The sequence below is a fragment of the Poecilia mexicana genome, unplaced genomic scaffold, assembly GCF_051168715.1.
Source record: "Poecilia mexicana isolate PSO_F unplaced genomic scaffold, ASM5116871v1 scaffold_12, whole genome shotgun sequence".
Taxonomy (NCBI): Eukaryota; Metazoa; Chordata; class Actinopteri; order Cyprinodontiformes; family Poeciliidae; genus Poecilia; species Poecilia mexicana.
Genome location: NW_028263381.1, coordinates 3,167,786 through 3,193,810, shown reverse-complemented (window position 1 = coordinate 3,193,810; position 26,025 = coordinate 3,167,786). Strand labels below are relative to the sequence as shown.

General features: G+C 41.7%; 1 protein-coding gene across 1 annotated transcript; it reads left to right on the top strand.

The window, feature by feature from the left end:
* Positions 1–2,177: 2,177 nt before the first annotated feature.
* LOC106929298 (tetratricopeptide repeat protein 28-like) lies at positions 2,178–25,795 on the top strand. Its single transcript, XM_088010747.1, has 24 exons — positions 2,178–2,370; positions 2,464–2,632; positions 2,735–2,895; positions 3,223–3,711; positions 5,032–5,224; positions 5,320–5,400; positions 6,572–6,824; positions 8,785–8,894; positions 9,984–10,113; positions 10,278–10,505; positions 11,691–11,850; positions 12,776–12,916; positions 13,678–13,819; positions 13,950–14,129; positions 14,474–15,018; positions 15,238–15,485; positions 16,892–17,016; positions 17,262–17,339; positions 17,496–17,655; positions 18,545–18,621; positions 20,248–20,377; positions 20,670–20,777; positions 20,872–21,490; positions 22,862–25,795. The coding sequence occupies exons 3-24, from the start codon at positions 2,855–2,857 to the stop codon at positions 23,949–23,951; spliced, it is 5,328 nt and encodes a 1,775-aa protein (XP_087866873.1). The 5' UTR covers positions 2,178–2,370; positions 2,464–2,632; positions 2,735–2,854; the 3' UTR covers positions 23,952–25,795.
* The last annotated feature ends 230 nt before the right edge of the window (positions 25,796–26,025 follow it).

The window sequence follows — 26,025 nt, the reverse complement described above, 5'->3', positions numbered from 1 at the left end:
GAGAGTTATTTCTGACTCCATAAACTTTCATTTCCTAAGATTTCTATGCCTTAAAAAAAACTTTGAAAACCCTAAATTATGACTAATTCAAAACACTCAAGAAAACTAAAATTATACAGTAAATACAAAAATGTGGAATTAAAGTAAAATTCTTCCATTTCCTGTTTTAGATTGTAGATTATTTCTGAGGTGAAACTCTTTGTTTCAAGTGTCCCAAGCTCCTCATTCTTGAATGATCAAACTTTTCTAGCTCTGTCTCTAAAATCTGCGTTGTTGACGGAGGAAAACTTCATCACAGGAAACGTCAGGATACTCACAGTAGCTTCCTGTCCCTGGACAGAGAATCTGATCCGTGCGTCTGCACTGAAGAGCCTCAGCGGCAGATATTATTAGATTTGTTGGGTTTCCGCACCAAAGCTTATGAATTATTTACTGCTCTGCAACAATATCTCATATTTCACAGGTCTGACAATAATGTCAACCCAGATTTTCACAGGGATGTTTTATATTTACATTTCTAAATCTTATAGTGGGTTATTACTATGGTTTTGAACCTGCAAGACAAAAGCAAAGTAGTTAATCCATAATCATCACAAAGCTCTACCAAAGAAAAGATTTAAAATTCAACTCAAATTCAAAAATGCTTTATTTATCCCAAAGGGAAACTAAGCATTGTTGTGACTTTTACCATCCAAGTATCTTTAAAGAGTCACTGCAGTTGGTGATGCAAGGAAGAATCTCCTGTAGCAGTCTGTGTTGCTACACATTTGATGAGGCTTCTGTTGCTTCATTACAGTCTCATAACTGTTATACATACTAACATCTCCATTTCCAGGACAACATATCCTGGATGACTCCGTCAGTTGTTAGCTAGCACTGCTAATCCGCCTCATTTACTTTTGCACATAAAATTATTCTTCCTGGCGACTGGGTTCTCTCTGTTCTGACATTTAAAAGGAGGGATCCTGTTCCTGACGGCTTTTCTCAATCCATAAGCGATAATGCAATGATTGTGAATAATAGTTTATTAATTTGGCTCCTTCTTGTTTACTCTTAGATTTAAAAAAAAAACAAAAAACCTTTGGCTAAAGCTAAAGATGAGTGAGATTATGTTTCATTCCCTTTATTTGCTTCGCTGAGTGTCATGCTGTTATTTTCTCTCCTGTTCTGAATCAGGCATCATACATCACATGAAGGGGGAGTATGAAACAGCGCTGAAGCTCCACAAAGCCCACCTGTCGTTGGCGCAGGAGCTGGGTGACTATGCGGCACAGGGCAGGGCCTACGGGAACATGGGTAACGCACATCATGCACTGGGTGTCTACGACCAGGCGGTGCGGTACCACAGGCAGGAACTGCAGATCTCTCTGGAGGTGAATTCCTGCAGTCTTCACTTTGGTAACTTGGGCTGAAACGATTAACTGTGATCAATCGATTATTCAAGTAATCTTCAATTAATTTAATCATCAATTAATTGCTAACTGGAGTACAGACTCAGAAATTGGCAATTTGCTGAAAGAACTAAATACTCAGAACTGTAATTAAGCCAAAGATATGAACACTTGCAAGTAAGATGAACAAAAAACTTTGTAAAAAGAACTTTTCAAATAAAAGTTGTAGCTCATTATTTAATGAATTGATAAATTGATAAATAAAGAAATACTTTTTTTTTTTTTTTGCATTTTAGGCATTAAATTTTTTTATTTTCCTTTTTAAAAATGGAATTGATTGGTGCCATCATTTAATATATTTGTTAAATTGTATTTAAAAATTGGCATGGTTTATTGAAAAATTTGCAGAATGTGAAATTTTTGTATCCAATTAATCGATTAATCTCCGAATAATTGATAGAATATCAGAATAATCGATTAATCATCTGAAAAGTCGATTCCTAAAATAATGGTTAGTTGAAGAGTGAAAATCACATTTGTCTTGAGTGACTCTTCTGTCTTGGCGCTGCAGGTGAACGATCGCCAGTCGCAGGCCTCCACTCATGGTAACCTGGCGGTGGCTTATCAGGCGCTGGGAGCTCATGACCGTGCTCTCCAGCATTACCGTCACCACCTGACCATCGCACGGGAACTCAGAGACACTCAGACGGAAGCGAGAGCCCTAGGCAGGCCAAACAAAAGAGAAAGATGGATTTTTTAAATGACTTCCTGAGCAGGTGTGCTAACGCTTCTGATTTTGCTCTGCAGCAAACCTGGGGAACTTCCACAGCTGGAGGGGAGAGTATGCTCAGGCTCTGCCCTACTTCCAGCAGTACCTGGCTCTGTCCCCGGGGCTGCAGGACCTGGAGGGCGAAGGGAAAGTCTGCCACAACCTGGCCTATGCTCACTACTGCCTGGGACAGTACAAAGATTCTGTCAGGTGAGCGAAGCGTTGCTACGCAGGTGAAAGCTTTTCTTTTTTGCATACTTGGTGAAAACCTCCTGATTTGAAACATTTTCGTCGATTCCTCAGGTATTATGAGCAGGACCTGGCCCTGGCTAAAGATCTGCAGGACAAATTAGCACAAGCTAAAGCCTACTGTAACCTGGGTTTGGCCCACAAAGCTCTCGGAGAGTACAGCCGAGCAGAGGAGTGTCAGAGATACCTGCTCTCTCTGGCTCAGGCTCTGGACAACACACAGGTCACCCAGCTGACGCTCTGTTCACTCACACACCGTGGAGCTGCTGGTTTTCAGGCAGCAGTCGACGTTAACCGGCGGTGTTGTGTTTCTGTTGCTCAGCAGGCGGTTTTCAGGGCCTTCGGGAACCTCGGGGACGTGTTTGTGTGTCGGGGGGATCCGCCCGGAGCGCTCAAGTTCTACCAGCAGCAACTGGCTGTGGCTCAGAAAGCTGCCAACCAGAAGATGGAAGCCGACGCATACGCTGCACTGGGATCAGTTCACAGGTAGTGAGGAAGTTCACCGCTGTGTGCTTCGACCTCTGCACTGTGACAGCGGGTGCTGGGATTACGCTTTGTTTTCTTTGGAGAACAAAATTTGCATCTCTGGATCAGAATCTTTACCTCAATGTTTTTATAGATTCCCAAAAGGGCCAACATTTCCAAATCCAACATGTCAACAGAGTTAAAGAGAGATTTTACTGTAATCTGCTCAGCCTTACTGTTATCTGCTCTCTCTCCCATCCTGAAGGAACAGCAAACCTTTCTTGACTTTCCTCTCCCTTCATTTGTAACTCCTCTTCCTCTGCCTCCTCACCCTTCTCTCCCATACAGGCTGCTCCGCCAGCTGGACGCCGCCCTGTCCTTCCACAGCCGGGAGCTGACTCTCCGTAAGGACCTGGCCGACCCCCAGGGGGAGTGCCGGGCGCTGGGCCGCCTGGCGGCGGTCCACATGGCGCTGGGCGACTACACCACGACCTTCCAGTGCTACGAGGCCCAGCTGGGGCTGGCGCAGGGCCTCCGGGACGCCCGACTGGAGGCGCAGGTCCACGGAAACATGGGCATCACCAAGATGAACATGGCGGTGTTCGAGGAAGCCATCGGATACTTTGAGCAGCAGCTGGCCATGCTGCAGCAGCTGAGCAGCAGCGAGGGCATGCTGGACAGAGGGAGGGCCTACGGGAGCCTGGCCGACTGCTACGATGCCCTGGGAGATTACGAGGAGGCCATCCAGTACTACGAGAAGTACCTGACGGTGGCTCAGAGTCTCAACCACGTCCAGGACCAAGAGAAGGCCTACAGAGGCCTGGGAAACGCACACAGGTTGGTGTCAGCTGGTGGAAGGAAAACCTCCAAAACCTGTTCCTTGTTTGTTGGAGTCCTTACTGTTTTAGGAACCTCTACTTTACTTTCTGACCTATTTCTTCTGAATATTATTGTTTTCCTTTTTCTCTTTTGTAACCCAACTGTAAGGGGTTAATAGTTCTATTTCTATTTTTTACATTTATTTTCCTTTATTTTCCTTTAAAAAACTGGAAGTCTGTTGAGTTGACAGGAAGTTTGCCATGCAACAAGTTAGCTGACTGTGACATTGTGTACATGCCTGGAACTGGGTTACATTTATAATTCTGATATTGACTTACAGTAAGCTGAGAGTCTGCCGGCAAAGTAAACATCTGGATTTGAACTGGAGCTAAAAACAATGGAGCTCATTCAAAATGGCAACACAATTGTTTCTCACACAAAACATGAATACACTTTTATTGTGCATATTCTTGTAATATTGGCTTTCAACTTTTATTTTCTGGTTTTTTTCAAAACGAGTTTTTGCACACATTTCTTTGTTAAAGAACAAGTTGTTTTTTTAATCCAGATAATCCTGGCGAAATGATTGGTAAAAACACACTAAACAAAATATTTTGAGTCATATTTGACTCTCCAGGCCAAAACTAGGAACAAGTCAAACAGACAAAAACAAAAAATGAAAACCATCAATTTGAAAGTAATGATTTTTAGAGTATAGTAGGTGAATTCATGAAGAAACCACCACAGGCTTTAAATCGTAGTTTTGAAGGTTTTCAAATTGTAAACTTTGTAGTTCATTTACAAAGAACAAAAACACAAAATCTTACCAAGTATTTTTTTTCTAGTTTATAACTCTAATATCTAATTACACTAAAAATAAGACTAAACTTGTTCCAGTGGCAGATTATTTCACTTATTACAAGACATTTTGCTCATGTTAAAATTGAAAAAGACTCCCCGGATCAACAACTTTTTATTTATATTCAACAATCAATTACTTAAAACAAGGTCCTATATCTCACTGGAAAGTTGCTTGTACATCAGTTTTGTCTTTCAGTCGGATCCCTTCATCAGCCTGTTTCCATGTAATTCAACACAAGTCGTGTTAACAGACAGAAGTCTTAACGAGGAGTTTCTCTCCTCCATCTGGTGTTTCTGCTCTCCAGACTGTGAATGAGACGTTAGTGAAGAGAAAGGAGAGCCTGATTTGGCTCAAACTCAGCTTCTGTTAAAGCATGAAAAGAGTGTAAAAGCACTTTAATACAGCAAAAATATATCTAAACAATCTGTTATTTTTTTCTTTTCTTTTCTTTTCTTCCGTTTTCCCTGTGGGTGCAGGTCCATGGGCAGTCTCCAGCAGGCGCTGGTGTGCTTCGAGAAGCGGTTGGTGGTGGCCCACGAGCTGGGCGGCGAGGGCGGGGGGAAGGCGCAGGCTTACGGGGAGCTGGGCACCCTGCACAGCCAGCTGGGGAACTACGAGCAGGCCCTGTCCTGTCTGGAGCACCAGCTCAGCATCGCTCGCTCAGCAGGGGTAAGGTTCACATTGCCAGGCTGCCAGTCTGGCAGGAAATAGTATTTGTGAAATGTATATCGGAGACAGTAATAATCCCTCGTTTCATGTGGCAGGATAAATCCCTGGAGGCCGAGGCGAGCGACGCCCTGGGAGGCGTTTATCAGCTGATGGCAGACAACGAAACTGCTCTGCAGGTTTGTACTATGCTGCTCTTTATTTCTATCTGTCTAGTCAGCTCAGCATAAAGAGCAGAGACAGGTGAGGAAACGTCCAGAGGTGTATACAGTGTCCAAAAGTTGTGTTCAAGTGAGATTTGCACCACATCAACATGTTTCTACTCAAGTTAAAGTAAAAAGAAACGACTCAAGTAAGAGCGGTTTGGTAAAAAATCAAGTAGTAACAAATCAAAATATCTTTTAATGTTTAAAAAAGACCAAAGCTGCAGTGTGCAAATTTTTAAAAATGATTTTTTTTATGTATTTGTTGGAACTGTCAAAATGCCATAACAGAATGATATGAGGCAGATAACCTGTGACAAATATCCATCTCCTCTGCCTAACTTGAAACAACCAATCAGAGCCAGGAGGCGGGTCTTAGCGCTGTCAATCATCCCTCCTATGGAATTGCTCATTCAGTCTTTTTCTTCCCCCTTTGCTCTCTGCTGCACTGCAGCTAGCATAGCCTGTTGTGAATGCTAAGGCTAGTTAGCATAGCCACTAATGACTTCAGATAAACAGTTTTCCAATTGTTTCTCCACCTTTAGCACATTTAGCAGCACATACACAAGGTTGATTGAGTCATTCAGTGAAGTTCCTCACAGTAGGCCTGTCACTATAACAAATTTTGCTGGACTATAAATTGTCCCAGAAGATATTGCAATAAATGGTGATATTGTTGTTTTGGACCATTTTCAAGTAATACAATGTTAATGGCAAATTAATGAAAGAACACATTCTCAATGATGAATAAACTTCACATTCTATTGAACATTTTACGCTGAAACTGAAAGACTTTTTAAATATCCAAAACAAAACAACAGAAGCAACAAATAAAATGAATGATGAAGGCTCTATGAACAGAATAAGGGCTGGTTGAGACCAAAGCACCAGACTGAAGCCTTCTGTCACGAAACGATTTGGTAGAAAGAGAAAAACAGTAAATCATGCAAATGGAAATTATTGAGCTTATTAAATTATTTTCATTTACCAGGCCAGCCATTTATTGATTTATTGCTGGTTGCGACAGGCCTAACTCACAGTGTGTTTCCAGAAATTTTACTCAAATAAGAGGCAGGCAGGCTTCATTTACACACACATTCCTGATTAAAGTGAGATGATGTAATTAAACCTGCTGTTCCTGCTGCAGTGGCACCAGAGGGCGCTGAGCATCGCCGAGCAGACGGGCTGCGTGAGGAGCCAGGGCCGTGCCTACGGCAACCTGGGCCTGACCTACGAGGCTCTGGGGAACTACGAGCGGGCCGTGGTGTTTCAGGAGCAGCACCTCAGCGTGGCGGCGCAGACCAACGACCTGACGGCCAAAACTATGGCCTACGGAAGCCTGGGGAGGACACACCATGCCCTGCAGAACTACACTCAGGCTGTGATGTACCTGCAGGAAGGTGATGCACAAGATACACACACACACGCACACACCCACGCACGCACACACACACACACCTTCAGTTATACAGACGCAAACAGAGTTTCTCTTCTTTGCCAGTAGTTTACAAGATTTATTTATAAAAATGTTGTGATTTCTATCGTTTAAATATTTCACATTTGCCTCATAAAGTTTTGCTAGTTGTTTGTTTTCAGGGCAGGAAAATTAGAGCTGCACCGATCCGATACTAATATCTGTATCAGTGCTGATATTGAAAACCATTCTAGATCTGATATCGACAACAAGGTGTCTGATCCATAAAGACAGATCTATTCAGTCTAATTCTATGCTTTGTGCTCTTTTCAATGTTTATTTTTTACATGTTTGACCAAAGTAGTCAAGCTATTATTTTTGTCAGTTTCCTCATTATTTATTTTCCATTATTTATTTTTCTCCTTATTACTCTGACTGAACAAATTAAAGTTGTTTTTACATATTTGACCAAGCATTTATTCTTCAGCCCAGATTAAATTGATTGTTCAAAGCAAGGTGAGATTTGGCTGAATAGTTACCATGTCAACCTGTGCATCACGTCTACACACTCTCCACATCAGATGTAGATTTCTTTAGTAGTTTTTTGGGGTGGGGAGGCAAAGTGTTTTGAATTCATGCTTAGAATTAAAACTTCCTTTCAAACAGTTTAGGGTAGGTCTATATGCTGTGCAAAACATGTTCATTTGCACAAAATTCTGAAGTAATGAGACGTCACCAGTTCAGTCCTGCCTGTTTTGACCTTTCAGAATTACTTGTTTCAGAGATGGGGTCATTTGGACTCCTGGGTTTTTTACCCTCAGTGCTGTCCTGCAAGGTCACTACACTTTAGTTGCTTGGTGAGGAGCGGCGCCCGCCGACTGTGACCTCAATATCAGGAGATTTTTGAAACTGAAATACTTTAAATTATTTTCCTTAAGCACTTGGACTGTTTCCAGCAGCAGCAGAAACCCAAACTACAAAAACATGCAAAAGGTACATGTGGCAGAGTAGGTCACATAAAAAAAAAAAACATTGAAACTGAAAAAAGTTACAAAACTACTTTAGTTTTAATATAAATTAGAACTTTTTGCTGTATTTACTGCATTTTTGAAACTTAAATTGTAAATTGATGTTTGTATTTATTGCTTTTAGACAATTTAGTCGTTTTAATCTCAAACCCTGCAAGCTTACGGTACTACTTACTGCTCCAAATTTAAATTATTTTAATTGCTAACGTTTGCTAACTCTTTATAGTGTACTTTGAGCTATTTTTAGATTTTGCAGAGTTATTTATGTAATCTGGAAAACGTTTTCTGGTGTAATAATCTGTGTGCTCTTATAACATCATCCACAGTTAAAACTGCTGCAGCTTCATTCAGTCCAAATCCAGACTTAAGCAGCTGTTATTTGATCATTCCTGACCTCTGTGTGTCTCTCAGATCCTTTGGCTGTAAATTGATCATTACCTCCACAAGCAGCACAGGACTGCTCTCAGCGATGAGGTGAGGAAACGTTTGGAAATGAGCCTCCAATTAACCCTCACGGGTAAAACACACAGAAGAGCACGCAACCTCGAAGGAGACGAACACACACAGAGGCGGGAAGGTTTTCTTTATCTGATGAGATTCTGCTCAATCCAAGGCCCTAATGAGAACTAAACCGAAGCGGGTGAGACCGCCCGCGCCCCTCCCAGGAGCCGACATCAAACATGTCTGGGACAAACCGAAGACAAGAGAGAGACAATACAGCGAGTCTGAATTTGAATGGGCTGATCAAAAACAAGAGGAAAGGAACAGTGGGAGAAAGTGAATGACGCATCCGAGCATCATGGGCTAATCAGTGGAGCCTGCTTCAGAGCAGCAACTGTTGTCACGGTTTTTTGTTGTTGTTGTTGTTGTTGTTTTGATGAGCTGTCGTCTGATCTCCGTGGTGTGATTCCCTCCCAGGTCTGCGGCTGGCTGAGCAGCTGAGCCGGAGAGAAGACGAAGCCAAGCTCCGCCATCGCCTCGGGCTTTCTCTGTGGGCCAGCGGAAACCTGGAGGAGGCACAGCACCAGGTTTATGAAGTTATTACGTTTCAAGAAATGAGAAGCAGGAATGCCGCTATGTCACTTAGTCCACTGTAACACAATTAATAAACGACAAAGGTGTGTAGAGTAGCCAAAAGGATTAGCACTACTTCGCACGACGGCTAATAAGGGCCACTGAGAAAAAAAAGAGGAGGAAATTTCTGCTGAAAAACTTCTGAAATTTTGGGAATAATCTCAGAAATTGTCTAGATAAAGCATGGAAATATCTGAGTTTGAAAAGTTGAACATCTTTGACTTTTGGGAATTTGCAGAGAAACTCAAAAATGTCCAAGTCTTTTTCAAGAAAATGTTTGCGGGAGCTTAATCTCAAAATTTCTACTTTTTTTTAAAGCATATTTCTGAGTTTTAAGCTCAGAAGTTTTCTCTCTTTTTCAGAGATTTTTTGGTAGAAATTTATTCCATTTATTTCTGTTTACAATTTCCCTAATACACTGGTGTAACTTCAACATATTATTTTACAAAAACAAGATTATTAAATCTGTATTGTTTACCCTAATTATCTTGGTCATTGAGTAATACAACTAGGAAAACCTGCTTTTTTTCTTTCTTATAACTAGAGCGCAGTTTTTAGTAATGCCTAGATTCAGGTTCAGCCATAAACAGAACCCAGTGTAAGTGCATTTTTCTCTCGTACTTTATGAAATATAGCTGTTTTTTTTAAGTAACTAATGACCAAAAAATGTGTTGGGAAACTGAAAGATGAAACAGTAACAGTAGAGTGTCAAATACTCATCCAGTACTGATCAGCCGCACAGTTCAACACGTTTTATTTTGATACTTCTTTTCCTCACTGATTTCTAGTTGCTGCATTAATTGATCATTTCTGAGCTTATGAAGGCTGTGTGCTGGCACCACCCAGTGGTTAGTATTGTAACTGCAGGGATACTGAAGTTTTAACCATTTGAGATCAGTAAGTTCTGCTTGAAACATTTTTTAAAAAAAAGACAATATAATGAAAGTGAAAGAAAAGCATGTGAATTAAGTTCTGAATGAGAAGTTTTCAGTGGAAGGTTTGTTCATGTTGTCTGATTGTTGGATCGTTTTGTTTGGTTCCAGCTGTACAGAACTTCTGCGTTGTTCGAGACAATCCGCCATGAGACGCAACACAACCTGGATTACAAGCTGTCCTTGTTTGATCTGCAAACCAGCTCGTACCAGGCTCTCCAGAGAGTCCTCGTCAGCCTAGGTGAAATGTTTTACCCCTCTCTGTTTTTTTCTTTTTATTATTATTATTATTATTATTATTATTATTATTATTATTATTATTATTATTATTATTATCAAACATGAAATATAACTTTGCACCAAAGCTTGTTTGATCCATCTTCATATGTTGGTCCGTTTTTCCAGGGCGGCATGACGAGGCTCTGGCCATAGCCGAGCGGGGGCGCACTCGAGCGTTCGCCGATCTGCTGGTGGAACGCCAGAGAGGAAGCAGGCATGCAGCCGGCGCCGACCCTTACATCCCGGTCACTGTGGAGCACATCCTGGAGACGGTCAACGGCCAGAAGGCACTGATCCTCTACTACTCGCTGGCTGGAGGCTTTCTCTACAGCTGGCTCATATCTCCAGGCACAGGTACGCAGCTGAGTCCACACAGAACCGGCACTACCACATTATCCTGACTCCATCGAAACGCTGGATCAATGACATGTTGCAAATCTATCTCTTCTTGTAAGATTGTGCCGATACGAAGTTGTTGTTAAAACAACAACTTTATTCAGATTCGTGATGTGGTATTTGATCATATTTTCCACCGAAGAAAGAAAACATCAGGATTTTAATGGCACCATCTACTGCAGTGTTGTTCAAATGATAGGCACCAGCAACCCTGCCGACCCCACTGAGGGACAAGGGTGTAAAGAAGATGGATGGATGGATGGATGGATGGATGGATGGATGGATGGATGGATGGATGGATGGATGGATGGATGGATGGATGGATGGATGGATGGATGGATGGATGGATGGATGGATGGATGGATGGATGGATGGATGGATGGATCTTTTGTTGATGTTTGTTTATGATTATAAAATCAGACATTTTTATACAAATATATATCTACTTTTTCAGTCATTACAATAAAATATAAGTTAAAATAACTAATTGAAGATGGAGATGGAAGATGCCCGACTTTCTGATTGGCTGCCGGTCAAATTTATGAAGTTGTTTTGCTCGTCAACTTAGAAATAGAAAAGTTTATGATAAGAATAAGACCAAAGGAAGCGTCCAGCAGCACTGCTGTGGAGAAATTAAATACAATTTGGTGGGATTAATATAAAAATATGACATACTTTTTGTTTTGGACAAACAAAAAGTTTGTTCTAAAGAAAACATATTGAAACTGAAGAAAAGATTTGAAAGTAAAACTTTTTTTCAGTTTCAAACTTTTTTTTTCTTCTGAACAAACTTAATTTAGCTCCGTAGGATTGTGGTGGAAATGTTTTATCTGGTCATATGTTTAAGATTACATTAATAAAATCATAACATGTTACCTGATCACCTGCTCCACCACATGTAATAATCTAGTGATCATTGAAAAGTGAGGGAAAAATGTAATGTTTCTTGACACATTATGTAGCTTCGTCTGTGGGTTTGCTAAATGTTTCCCCAGACAGAAGCTGAAGCCGTTTGGGGGCCACAGCATGATAAAGGTCGGGGGCCCCTTATCATGCCAAACTCCTTAGCTCTGTTTCACGTCGCTCATGTCAGGTAAACAAGCTGCTCAACTTGTTGCGTGTCCTTCCTGAACCTTGCGACAGGCATCGTGAAGTTCAACGAGGCGTACCTGGGAGAGGCGGGGCCCGAGGCCTCTGAGTTCCAGGACGGCGGCGGGAGCCCGCACGGTGGAGGCCCCGTGTCTCTGGATCAGTACATCTGCAACGCCAGAGAGGCTCTGGGAGTGGACAGCCATCACAGCAGGTAGAGGCTGACGCAGAGACAGATCAATCAGAAATCAGAACTTTAGCTCCAGAAAGAGGTTCCTGTGAAAATGGATTCAGATGATTTGACTTCCTGCCCAGGGCGACGTGACCTCAGGGGTGGGGGAGGAGGGAGAGTAAGACTGTACTCAAAAGTAGAACTACTTCAACATATTTTTACTCAAGTAAAAGTAAAAAGTATTCATTCAAGAAATGACTCAAGAAAGAGTAAAAAAGTATTTTGTAAAAACTCTTCTCAAGTTCTGAGTAACTGATCAAATTATCAGTCATTTAATATTTAAAAATGAGATCATCAGACGGACCAAAATGTAAAGTTAAGTGGAAAGTTTTGTATTTTAAGGACCAAAATTACAATAATTCATATAAGCAACAAAAGAAAAAAAAAAATTCCTAATCAGTTTCTTTTGATTAAAAAAAAAAACAAACAAAAAAAAAACTTATGAAACTTTAACAAGACAAAAACTGCAGGTGTGTGTCTGAGTCTGGTGAGTTTTGGTTAAAACATGTGGGCAGAAAATTCAGAAATTTTACTCAAGTAAGACCAGAGATACTTCATAATAAAGTTACTGAAGTAAAAGAAGTACAATAAGTACTCCTAAAAGTATTTTTTTTCCAATAAGTTCCTCAAGTAAATGTAACTGAGTAAATATAACTAGTTACTTCCCAACTAAGCCGTGTATCAATTAATTGTTTATCCAGTGGGGAGTGGGCGCCCCCTAGTGTCGGGAACAGTGTTGGCAAGTATTGCTGTACTTTTGCTAAATTGAGCACAAGTGAGATTACTGTTGCATCTGCAGCTCAGAGATTTCAAAATTCACTTCAGATGTGATGAGAAAGAAAAGAGCTTCCAAAAAGACAGTAGTCAACCCGACTGCGTACCACTGAACATGAATCTGTGTTTTCAGAGTGTGCTCCGGCAGTGAGACGGAGAGTGAAGCTGGAGATCTGTTGGAGCAACAGTTTGAGGAGCTAAACAACAATCTGGCCTCGGCCGCCGATCCAACCGGCTACCTCCGCATGGTGTCCAGAAATAACCGCTTCAACAGGTTCCACTGCAGCTTTCAATAACGCCTTTTCACTCGCATGCAGTGACTACAGCAAAAATACATTTAGGTGTTTTGTGTATATAAAATCCTCTGGTGTTTCAGTCAGGTTCTTTTTTTCTGATATTAAAATTTGTAACACTACTACTTTATTTTTTCTCATTGTGTATTTGCAATAAAAACCTTTCAATATTAAACACTAAAATTTGTAGCACAATTTGAATTATTTGTAACAACAACAAAAAATCTTCTTTAAGAGAAATCTTTTTATTTATTTATTTTTTTGATATCCAAACTGGTCCTGGGTAATAACTTGTACCTTTTGTTGTTGTTGAGTACACCATGCTTGGAAACCTTTCAGTATGTTATCTTTAGAAGTGCACTGATTTCAGTTTTCTGGCCGATCCTTAAAAAACCTGACCTGCTGATTGCAAGTTTGGTCAATACAGATTTTTTGTTTTGTCTTAAAAGTTGCTAAATATAGCGACAAAGTTGCTAAGTTGGCAACAGTAGGGTGACTGTTGTTGGATAAGGTCTGTTTCATCACCCAAAGTGAAGGAAATCTGGGCCGATTTATCCCTTGTTATTTTCCTTACAAGGAAAATGAAATATACCTGTATACTCCAGTACAGGAAGCTGCTGGGTGTAATTCCTGGGCAAGCCTTCATAGACCCATCAGTCTGAACACTAACTCTCAATGAAAGCGTATTTGTAATCCTGTTAAGTCCATATATTCCGTGTTTTATGTAAATGTCCTCCAGCAGGAGCTGTCGGAGCATGACGAGCCTTTACAGCGCCACCGTGTCTCCAGTGAAGGACGGCTTATCTCCTGTTTGCCGACCGTCTAACGTTGCCAAACCTCCTCTACGAGCCCTCTACGACTTACTCATCGCTCCCATGGAAGGGGTGTGTGTGTGTGTGTGCGTGTGTGTGTTTGTGACAAGGCTCCTTTTCTGTCATTCTTTCACTTGAATGTTGAGCTTTCATGTTTTTTTTTTTGTTTTTTTTTTTTATATCTTTAATGTTTCTGCTGCAGGGTCTGATGCACAGCAGTGGATCTGTTGGCAGGAACAGGCAGCTTGTGGTAGTTCTGGAGGGAGAACTGTACCTGATCCCCTTTGCCTTGCTGAAAGGCAGCTCCTCCAATGAGTACCTGTATGAAAGGTTTAACATCATTTCTGTACCGTCCCTGGCCAGCCTGCAGGCTACAAGCAAGGTAGGCCCTTCATCCTGAGGAGGGCAGTAGAGTGCACAACTCCAATGTAAAAGAAAAAAATGAAAAATGGGGAAAATGGGTGGTCAGTTTTGAAGAACTACAAGAAATGGGAATAACCAGCACTCCAAAAACACACAGGAAAGTTTTAAAGTGGTGAATAATGACATGACCTGCAGCCGAACCGCATTCTTTTATCGGCCACATTAAAACTTTTGTACACATTTTTGGAATCTTTATCGTTCCCTTTTGTTCTTTAGGCGATTCATCTAAAGACGTCACCTTTTGTAAAAAATAAAATAAAATAAAAATCTGTAAGCATAATTGCTTGTGTGTTCTCCCTACAGCCTCACCCTCGCCCCAGCGGCCCCCTGCTGTGTCCGGACGGAGGCTCGGTGGCCGCCGTGGTTGGGGCCCCTCAGCTGCCTCCCAGCGTCATGGACCGCTGGCTGTGGGGGCCCTTACCCTCGGCCCAGGACGAGGCTCTGTCTTTGGGTGAGCAGCTGGGCTGTCACCCCCTTACCGGGGCAAACGCCACCAAGGAGCGCGTCTTAGCGGCGCTGAGTCAGGCCGAGTGCGTTCACTTTGCGACCCACACGTCCTGGAAGCTTGCCGCCATCGTCCTGTCCCCTAACCACGAGCGCAGCGCCGGGGACGGGCCGCAGGAGAACGCTCTGAGCGGGACGGCGGCGTTAGCGGACGGCGCAGACCACGACGGGAAGGTTGACCGTTTGTTTCCCAGGAGTCACAGCAGCCCAGAGAGACTCCGAGGAGCGGAAGAAAGAAGCGAGGACGTGGAGAGCGTGTGCGACAGCGCGCCGCTCCACGACTTCCTCCTCACTGCCGCCGACATCCTTGACCTGTGCCTCTCGGTCAAGCTGGTGGTTCTGAGGTATTTATGTTTGATAGTAACTAGTTACATTTACTCAATTACATTTACTTGAGTAACTTTTTGGAAAAAAATTACTTTTAGGAGTATGTTTACTGTGCTGTACGTCTATGTTCTACTTCAGTAATTTTATTATGAAGCATTTTTACTCTTACTTGATTTTTGGGTCAAACTTCCCACCCCTGCAGATGCAGATGACATCTGACTCATTTGTTGTTTCAGGTCATACCCGGAGTCTAGCTGCAGAGTGACGGCCGACGGAGTGGTGGGTCTGACCCGGGCCTTCTTGGCTGCGGGCGTTCAGTGTGTGTGCGTGTCTCTGTGGCCGGTGCAGGTCGCTGCTTCCAAGCTCTTCATGCACACGTTCTACACGGCGCTGCTAAACGGCAGCAAAGCCAGCGTGGCTCTGACGGAGGCCATGAGGAACCTGCAGAGCAGCAAGCACTTCTCACACCCTTCCAACTGGGCCGGTGAGCTAAAAGAATAAAACATCCACAGATTCCTGATGGAATATTAAAGCTATCTCAAGTCAGCCTCTGTTCTGTGTGCGGACAGCAGTTTTCTTCCAAGGTAGCTTTGTATTAGCCGTGCAAATGTAAATTTGTTCAGTTTGTGAGGGTGAACTGAGGTCCTCCTGGAGACACAGTTACATAAAGGGCGCCATTTTTTAAAGTTACAGTCAAAATTGAGCATCAGTAACTTGAGTTATTTAGTCATAAGAGGGAAAAAATGGGAGTTCATGTTTCAAAGTCATATTTTCACCATGTTATTTGTTCAGTTATGCATGTTACAGTTTCAAACTCAATATCAGCTTAATATTTAACTTTAAACTAAATTTTTTGTTTGTATCTACAGCATCAGTGACTGAATGGTTCTCAAGACTCGGCTTTTGTATGACTTTGCACACAAGTTACATAGTTAGCTAAATACTGATAATATTTATTATGTATAAATATTATTTATACTGTGCTAAATATTTATTTTATAGCTAAATATTTAGCTTCAAAATAAATATTTTTTTCTCTAAATATATATTTGAGATATTTATTATTTTTAATGTTATTTTGACAAAAGACTAAATATTTAGTTTCAAATGAAATACTTAACTTGCTACATATTTAATTTGAACCACCAAGTAAAATCTTTAGCTTGCAACAAAAATATTTATTGTTTTTAATGTTATTAAGACTAAATATTTATCTTCAAACTAACTATTTAGCTTCCAATGAGACATTTAGTTTGCTAACTAAATATTCAATTTGGAGCTAAATATTTAGTCTACATTACATTGTGAAAACAATACATGTTTATGTAGTTGAGCTCATATATGTAGTTATTTAATAATTTTATAATTGAAAATGTTGCTTATTTTGTCGATGTATAGTTTTTATTAATTAATTAATTACAGACCAACTCAGTTAACTCAATTACAAACTTTAATGTTGTTCATGTTGTAGTTCACTTTCAAAGCTCTGATTAACATTGACATCATCACAAAATGCTATGCACACTTGAGACTGGAACCTTTAATTATGTTAGTATTATGCACACTTATGTCTAACAATCAGCATTTAATTTCGTATCAGTTCGACAGCCAAAATACAACTATTCATATATATATTTGTATTTAGAGACAGCAAGTATTTACCATGGAGCATTAGGAGTTTAATGAACTACGTGTGTGGAGGTTGAAAGATGTTTTTGAAGCTGACCTGGGCTGTGCCTCTCTAATGTGCAGATTGTAGTTTTGTAATGTTTCTGTCAGAAATGCGTTTGTGTCCCTTGGATCCTGAAGGCAGACGTCGTTTTGTTTCTGCTGTTCCAAACTAACTCTTAGTGATTTATCTGTGCCGCCCTGCTGTGCGTCTTCCTCCAGGTTACCTGCTGATAGGCAGCGATTTGAAGCTGAACAGCCCCATGTCGCTGGTGGGTCAGGCCCTGGCAGAGATCCTGCAGTACCCAGAGAAAGCCCGGGACGCCCTCAGGGTGCTGCTGCACCTGGTGAGCTGCCATGATATAAAGAACTGATGTATATTTTTATCTTTCTGGTTGTGTTTTTGTTGTTTTCTTGTCAAAGCAGAAGTGAAATATATGTATAATGTCAGTATCAATTTAATGAATTTCTTAAAAAGAATGACAGCATTTTAAACTTTTTTGTTTGTTTTTAAAACATTTTGCGGCTCTGCACAGGTCTAATTTAGCCGATCTTAAGGCAGACATTGTTGTTTTGTTATTTCTCTTCTCAGGTAGAAAAGTCGCTGCAGCGCATTCAGAGCGGTCACTGCAACCCCATGTACACGTCGCAGCAGAGCGTGGAGAACAAGGTGTGTGTGTGTGTGTGTGTGCGTGTGCGTGCGTGCGTGCGTGCGTGCGTGCGTGCATGTGTGTGTGTGTGCGTGCGTGTGTGTGTGTGTGTAAATGCCAGGCTGTGCTCCCGCTCTGCCGCTCCTCCCCTCATGTCTCCCTCTCCCCCCGTTAAGGTCGGCGGCGTTCCTGGGTGGCAGGCCCTCCTGTCCGCCGTGGGCTTTCGGCTGGAGGTCTCTGGCTGTGGTGGCGGACTCCCTGCGGCCGTGTTCTTCCCGACCTCTGACCCCGGAGATCGTCTGCAGCAGTGCAGCAACACGCTGCAGGCTCTGCTCGGTAACACAGCTGTTGGCAATATTCCACTTGTACCAAGATATTTTTAATGTTATAATTAATTAATCTTCCAGTGGAATTTGAACTTTTTCATGAATATTGAGGAATTATTGACTTAGAATAAGCCTCTATCTTTTTTCTAAAAAGTTACTTTTAAGTTAGTTTATCTTATTTCAAGTGTGGTGAGAAATTTGCTCTAGAAACTAGACCAAAATTATTTGGTAAGATTTTGTTTATTTGGGGAATACCTACTTAACCCCCATTAGCTGAGTATGAAATATTTTAATTAAATAAATAAAGTTCTGTGTAAATTGTTGTATATGAGAAACTTAAAAAGGGTTTTGCATGTTTGCATTAATAAAAGAAAGGCATCACTTGAAAAATATACCAAAACAAAGCATTTAGTCTGTTTTCAGCAATCAGACCAGGACTTGTGTCAATGTTTTTATAAAAGCTTGTTGTGTGAATTTATTCATTCATTAAAAGCAGATCTGAGAGCAGCAGAATTGGCTTCTCAGTAAAAGTCCCTGTATAGTTGGGGTTTTATTTACTGTGGAAAAAAAGGAAGTGAAACGCTTGATTGTTTCTAATTTATCAGGAATATTTTTACCCTCATTAAGAATAAAAAAATCTCCATCTGCGTCAACTGACTATGGATTAGGTGAGACAGATCTGTGCCATTTTTGAATTGCAGTCATTTGACACTCCTGGCCTAAAACCTTGGAAAGATTTATGTTTGATGTATTTGATGTTTTAAAAATAACTAGTTGTGGACTGCTCATGTTCAGATCAAAAAGCAAAAAGGTTCCAGAAACGATGTAGATTTTAAGTCAGTATTAAATCTACAGTGTTCCTGTTGAAGCTCTACTAAAGCTCATATGCTCCCCTGCAGGTCTGACTCCTGCGGCTCTGCAGGCTCTGTGTAAGCTGGTCACAACATCTGAAGCAGGAGAGCAGCTCATTCACAAGGTACAGCAGCGGCTCACACGTCTTCACGTGGCGTCTGAAAGAAAAATGCATAAACTGATTTTTAATAGTTTTTAAAATTAAATAAAATAAAAAATAAAAATCTGTTTTCCAAGCTGGAAAATCCAACAACATTGTGTTGATGAAAGTTCTCAAAGGAAATCTGTTCTACTACAGTTCCCTGTCCTAGCGGTTTTAAAAGGCTCTTGGTATTGATTATTAAGAGAATTTGTGGATTTGAAACACAATTGAGCAATATATCAAATCTGTATTTCAGTTTAGATTCCAAACAAATAAATAAAAAAACATGTACTCATCAAATTCAACAAAGAAAATCATAATTACTTCAGAACATTTCTTTCAGTATGACTGTCTGAAACCCAATGCTAAGTGCAAAAAAAATTCTCCATCTCTGCATATATTTTTGCTGTTGTTTTAACATGTTGAATATTTGCATAACTTTGACTATGTTGATGCATGTTGTAGAATTTCATTGGCCGGGTGTCCCTTCAGCATTTCCATGTTCCATTGACTCGAATTCAAAATGGATTTTAAATTTAAATTCACTACTCAGCAGCGCTCCTGACAGGGGGGGTTTAGGGGGGCCGTAGTCCTCCCTGAAAAATGCTGATCTTGCCACTGACCACATAGAAAATCATGTTAACTTCAAATAAATGCATACAGTCGTCTTCTTCTTCAAGCTAAAATAAATAATAAAAAATATGTGTATTTTAGCTGTGCCACCCCAACATTTTTACCCCATGAATATTTTCTTGCGGCGCCATTGTCACATCCACTTGGAATTTGATTTCTATTCTTTTTTTTTTGTTTCATCTTTAATGTTATTTAAAATGTTCAAATCTTGTTGCTGGTAGCTAAAAATTGTATGACTAGCGTCTTCATGGACCAGACAGCCAGTGTTCATGGACATTCAGACATATGTCCATGAACACTTTTCATAATGTCATAAAACAAACCAGTTATTGCATAATTAGGTATCTATTCTTCTTCTTGAAAACTCCTAACCATATTTGCAAGAACACATCATGTCTGAGCTGAAGCCACAGCACACAGACAGGAAGGAGTTCAACATTCCCATTAGTTGATTGGATATCTAAGCTAAGCGGTTGCCATGTGAAATTATTACCTCTCAGCCCTGATCCTGACATCCCAGTGAGCCTTTTCTATCCGGACATGTTCATCTCATATTTCCACATTTTCACCAGCTGTCAAACACATCGGTCATACAGTTAACGGAGGACACTGTCAGGCATCACTCTTTGCTTGTACGTCATCCTGACATTCCTACCAAACCGCATCCTAGTTATCATTCATTGATACCATAAATGAATACATACGTGACAGAGTGTGGAGCATAAAACGCTGAAGTTCTGTATCCTCTTCTCTTACACTTGCGTCTCAAAGGCCGTGAAAAGCATGGTGGTGACGGTAAGTGTACTTGGTGTGATTTAGAGTGAGATGTTTTATTTTATCCTATTGACTCTATGTATGCTTCCAAATAGAAATATGTCAGAGGTAGGAAAGGCATTCAGGGAATGTGGTGGGAAAAAAACCCCCAAACAATCAATCAGTCCATGCTTCCTGTTACATCTCACTTCCTGTCTGAAGCTTCATCAGGTCCTGGTGCAGCTGCAGTCCGGCGACAAAGACCAAGACTTCCCCCTGGCTCCCATCCAGGTGTCGATCAGCGTTCAGCTCTGGAGGCTGCCGGGCTGCCATGAGTTCCTGGCTGCTCTGGGTGAGCTGGCATTCTTTCTCTCCTTTACTCACATCTCCTTATTTCCTTTTAAAACTTTTTCCCCACCTTTCTCCCTTTCCTTTCCATCTCCATACCCATAAAATTTTAAATAAACCCAAAGCGATTTCTAATAAAGCCATGGCGAAACTTGTAATATGCTACCAGAGAAAGTAAATCTGTAGGGCATCGCCTTGCCACTGCTGTTTGTAAAAACAAGCAAAAAGTTTAATTTATGAATTTCTGCTAAGCTTATTAGCTGACTCTGATATCGAGAAGCGTCTCGTGTTTGCAGGTTTTGATCTGTGTGAGGTCGGACAGGAGGAAGTCGTGTTAAAGACGGGAAAACAGGCCAGCAGACGTAACATGCATTTCGCCCTTCAGGCCCTTCTTGCCCTGTTTGGTGAGAATAATGATTGTTTTTGTTTCTAAATCAAATTATTTTTAACTTTTTCACATTACACTTCTCTATTAATTGTCTTCCTTTTCTTATTAAGACTCCACAGAGCTTCCCAAGCGACTGAGCATGGACAGTTCGTCGTCTTTAGAGTCTCTGTCGTCCTCCCAGTCGGCCTCCCAGCCTCAGTCTTTGCCCCTCTCTCTCAGCTGTTACCCTCCCCAGCCCTTCTTACCTCCTGGTTGTTCTGACAACCTCTCCTGCGACGCCATCTCCGTCTACAGCCTCAGCTCCCTCGCCTCCTCCCTCAGCTTCCTGTCTCGGCCCGAGCCGGCGGGAAGTGACATCATCAGTCATCGCTCGCATCAACAGGAGCCAGAGAAGCAGGGCGGAGGAATGGGTCTGTACTACTCCTCGCAACGCCTGGCAAGAGGCCGGCTGGCCAATCACGGAGGAGCGTCGGCAGGAGGAGAGGACGAGGAGTACGAGGGCTTCTCCATTATAAGCAGCGAGCCGCTGGGGCGGGCGGGGAGGGAGTGCGACACGCTGCCGCTCCCTGCGGGACACCGGCAGGGCAGAGGTGGTTCCAGCAGAGGGTCTGCGGTGGGCCAGACTCTGATAGTTTCTTCCAAGGGGAGCATCAGCATGCCGACGTCCCCACTCAAAGCTCCACCACTGGCACTGCCGGACCATCCAAGCTCCAAGGTCACCCAAAAAATGTAAGTTTAGGATTAATTCAGTCAAAAACGCTGACTTAGGGTTATTTATTTTACAAACTTACCCCTGACTTTAAAACCTAGTCGTTCCAACCTTTGTAGCAACAACTTCCTTCAAGTGTTTGCAGTGAATGCCAATGAGTCTTCTATGTCACTGTGGAGGAATTTTGGTCCTTCTTCTTTGAGTTTCGATTTATCATGAGGAGCTGTCCTGGTGGAGAAGAAACTGGACTTGGTGACCAAGTAGCTCGTCACACTTGTTAGTATTTATTTGGATTGTGGGAAATGAAGTAATTTGTCATAAGAGATGAATGCAAGTGGTACGCTCGACTATGAAATCTCACGTATGCACAGCTCACAGAATACACACAATACACCCGAGCACTTGGTTTATCGAAGACGGGTTACTGTCAGTGCAAGGTGCACTCTAAGAGTTAAAAGACCATGTGCAATTTGGCCACTTGCTAAAATAACAGCGCCATCTGGTGGGTTGGCATAACAACTTGGTGGTCTTGTCAAATCTTAAAATTTTCCCTGACCATCATCTGAAAATACCCGCAGTTATCAGACAGTGGTCTTATGTAAACATAGCCTTAGTATTCATTTTCACAAAGTCAGTTTTGAGTGAAACTGTAACAAAAATATTACAGATGAAACTAACAACTGTAGCAGTTGTTACAGCCAACGAATCAAAACGAGATTTGTTGGCTGAATCACAACCACTTGTTGTGATTCAGCCACTCGTTTACACAACACCAGTGATTGGAGTCTCGTATTTTGAAAGTGCAAGATGAGGTCGAGGTTAAGGGTCAAAGCTAATGCATCTCAAAGACAGAAATCAAATCATCATGTAGTGCCTCAGCATGACAACTACAGCAGATTCAAGGTTTCTTGGTGATCTTGTGTAAATGGTGATGCAGTGTCATCTACACATGGAGACTTTCCCCCAAAATACAGTCAGTTTCCCTGTGTAAACTTTAGTTTTCTGGTGTACTTCAGATTATTGGGATACCTTACCATACCAACTTTATTTATAACACACTTTTAAGCAACCACAGCTGATACAAAGTGCTGTACATTAAAACACAACATAACAATTAAAATAAAATAAAAAAAAAAAAAAAAAAAAACTCTTACAGTTTAAAAACAAACAAACATACAATTTAAAACTGGATCCCGCTGGAGTTGTAAGCCAAGTAAAATAGATGGGTTTTAAGACGAGCTTTAAAATGGGTACAGTAAGTGTAGCTGAACCATGAAAATGTGGTTGATCCTGTTTAGTTTATGACTTAATTGCAGGAAATTATATTTTCACAGTTCCAGGCTGGTTGGGTGTCCAAATATGCTAAAGACAGTTTCCTTTCTCTCCTGTAGCTCATTACCCACACAGACAGTTAAAGGGAAGGTTAGCAGCTCCGAGTCAGACCAGTCGAGCACCGAAACGGACAGCACCGTCAAATCCCAAGAAGAGAGGATGGGCCCTGCCGGACAACTGGATCCCCACGAATTGGCCCAGAAGATCCTGGAGGAGACCCACAGCCACATGCAAGCTGTGGAGACGCTGCAGAAAGCAAACACCAGAGTGACATCTCTGAGAGGAGCCGGGGGCCGAGAAGACCCTCACACCAGGCAACCGTCTCTGTCTACCCCCACGACCCCGACCTTTAAACCCGCCAGAGGGGCGCGTGGGTTCCAGGCGTCCGAGACCAGTGCGTTCAGCAGACCTCCCAGCAGGGCTAGTCTGAAGGCCGGCTCGTCCCCTTTTACCGTCCATAAGCACCTTTCACCCCATGCCTCTGATTCGAGGCCTCCCCCAACTCCTCCCAAACCGCCGTCCCGCTCGTCATCGCTGCAGAAAATCAACACGTCCGCCTCTTCTTCTCCTTCTTCATCTCTCCCCGCTAAGGAGAGGAAGTCCCCCATCATCTCAGACGAGCCAGCCCAACACAAACCCAAATACTCCGGCTCGCCTTATAGCTGCCACATATCGCCGTCTCGCTCTCCTGCCGACAGCGCCTCGTCTCCAGCCCTCTCCTACTCCTCCAGAGGCTCCGTCTCGGTGGCGTCCAGCCCGACGGACCCTTCAGAGCTCAGCCAGTCAAAGCAGGACAACAAGGTCCAGGCGATGCACAACCTGAAGACCTTCTGGGCCGGCGTCGGCCAGAAACAGGAGGCGCCCGGCCGTTTGGCATCGCTCCGAGGCAGCGGCAAAAAAATGAGTACGGTTCAGAAAGACGTTTTGGGTTTGCTGAACCTCTCGCCCAGACACGTGTCTGGCAGGAAACACGCGGACAGACAGGAAGACCACGACAGACCCAACGGGCACCGCAAGCTGGAGCCCAAACCTCCACTTGCTCCATCTGCTGGTCTTCCAACAAACCACAAAGGAGGCATCAAACTTCCCTCTGGGAACGGATACAAGTTTCTCTCACCTGGACAGTTTTTTCCATCTTCTAAATGTTAAAGGTTTGGATATTTACCCTAATGAATTCTCAGGCAGCAGACTCATCCGAGGGTTCACTTTCTACGTAGACTGACAGAAACTGTCCTTTTTTTTTCAATAAAGTACAGTTTTACTACTAGTCCCTGCTGAAGGTGGGACCTAAAATGGACCATTTCACACTGGTCTCTTTGATTTTACGTGTGTGGGTGGGTGTGTGTATGTAGGATGTACAGTGCCTTGCAAATTAAGACATTTGTGAATATTTTCACATTTTGTCATGTTAGGACCACAAACTTCATTTTATTTGCATTTTATATAAAAGACAAAGTAATGCATAATTGTTAGACGGAAGAAAATTTATAATTTTCAAAACTTTTCCCCAATAAAAGACTTAAAAGGGTGACACATTTCAGCCCCCTGAGTCAGCTCTGTAGTCTTTTGGTGGTACTTTTTTAAAAAAATGTTTTTGCACGACTAAACTATCTAACTGGGATTTTAACATTCTTAATTTTAATTTGGGTCTGGACTTCGACTAGGACATTCTAACATATTAATAGGCTTTGATCTTAACCATTTGACTGCAGCTTCAGTTGTATTTTTTGAGTTGTTGTCCTGCTGGGTGGTAAACCTCTTCTAGTCTCAAGGTTTTTCAGCCTCTAACGTGTTTTATGTCAGGATTTCTATCCTTTTTCCCATCAACATTGACTCATTTCTCTGACCACGCTGCAGAAAAAGAAACCCCCATACCATGATGCAGTCACCACCGTGCTGTAAACATATTCATCCATCATCTATGGATGATGGATCTATACAGGGGCTGGTTAAGACACTGGACAACGTAAAGTCAACGTCGCCACGGTCACCATGCTAACTTCATGCAGATATAGTATAATAGCATATAAGCAATAAAATATAATTATAAAACACATTTGAGATATGTGACCACTTTTGTCTTCCTAAAATCTAACACAATCCAACAAGAAATACAGTCCTGTGTATGTGTTACTTACTACATTATTACTGTTAGTTACTACAGCTTCAAGTTATTTTTGAATGCTATGCTAAAAATGTATCAACATTGCAATATTGGCAAGATATTACAAAATTCACTAAAAATTTTCTTAAATTATTGACAATTAATCACACTGTTGACATTATTGCTTTTACTTAAAGTTGCAAAAACTTTACTTCATTTTATATTGTTATCTGTTATTGCATTATTAGCTGCTACATTGTTTTATTATTGTTACTTGTGGCTGCTGTCCTTTTTAACAGGCTTTCTATGTGACTGTGCCAAACTTGAAATGGGGTATTGGTGGGTTTGTATTATTATTATTATTATTATTCAATCCTGCATTAATTCACTCCACCTTTACTTTGGTTTGGTCTATCTTTTAAAATCCTACCAAAATCCATTGAAGTCTGTGGTTGTAAAGTGACAAAATGTGAAAACGTTCAAGCGAGACGACTGCCATTGCAAAGCATGGTGAGCGGTGTGGATGTGGTGACTGACTGTGCCTTCTCACACAGAAAAGTGTTTGAGTGTTTTCATGTCTGACTACAGAGCACGTGTTTTGACGTACACTGAAATGTCCCGACTTTTTTTTTTCATGTTTAAAACGCTCGCTATTTGTGTAAGTTTACCTGAGTATGATCCTAAGTTAATATGTAATAATTATTTTTATTTGCTAGGGTTATCCTTTTCTTTTATTTAGCTGTTTTCCACTCGATGCTACACATTTTATAAAGACAATTACAACACAAAGAAGAAAAAAAACTTGATATTTTTATGGAAGTTAATTTTCATTTGCATATGTCAAATTCTTGTCGTCGGGTTTTAATAAATTTGTATTAATGTTCAACTATTTCAGCAGTGGTCAGGGAGATCCATTCCGAAAACAGTGTAATAATTTTCTTCCTTGTAGAAATCGAAGTCTGGAAGAAGAGAAGAGTCACAGAAGACTTCAGTGTGACGTTTCCACTGTTGGTGATGATTTGGGTTGTCACCTAATCTGCACTGTTGGTCAAATTTTAGTTTCCTAAAGTCCACAGTCAGACTAGCAGTCTGACTGTCTAGCAGGAAATGACAATATGT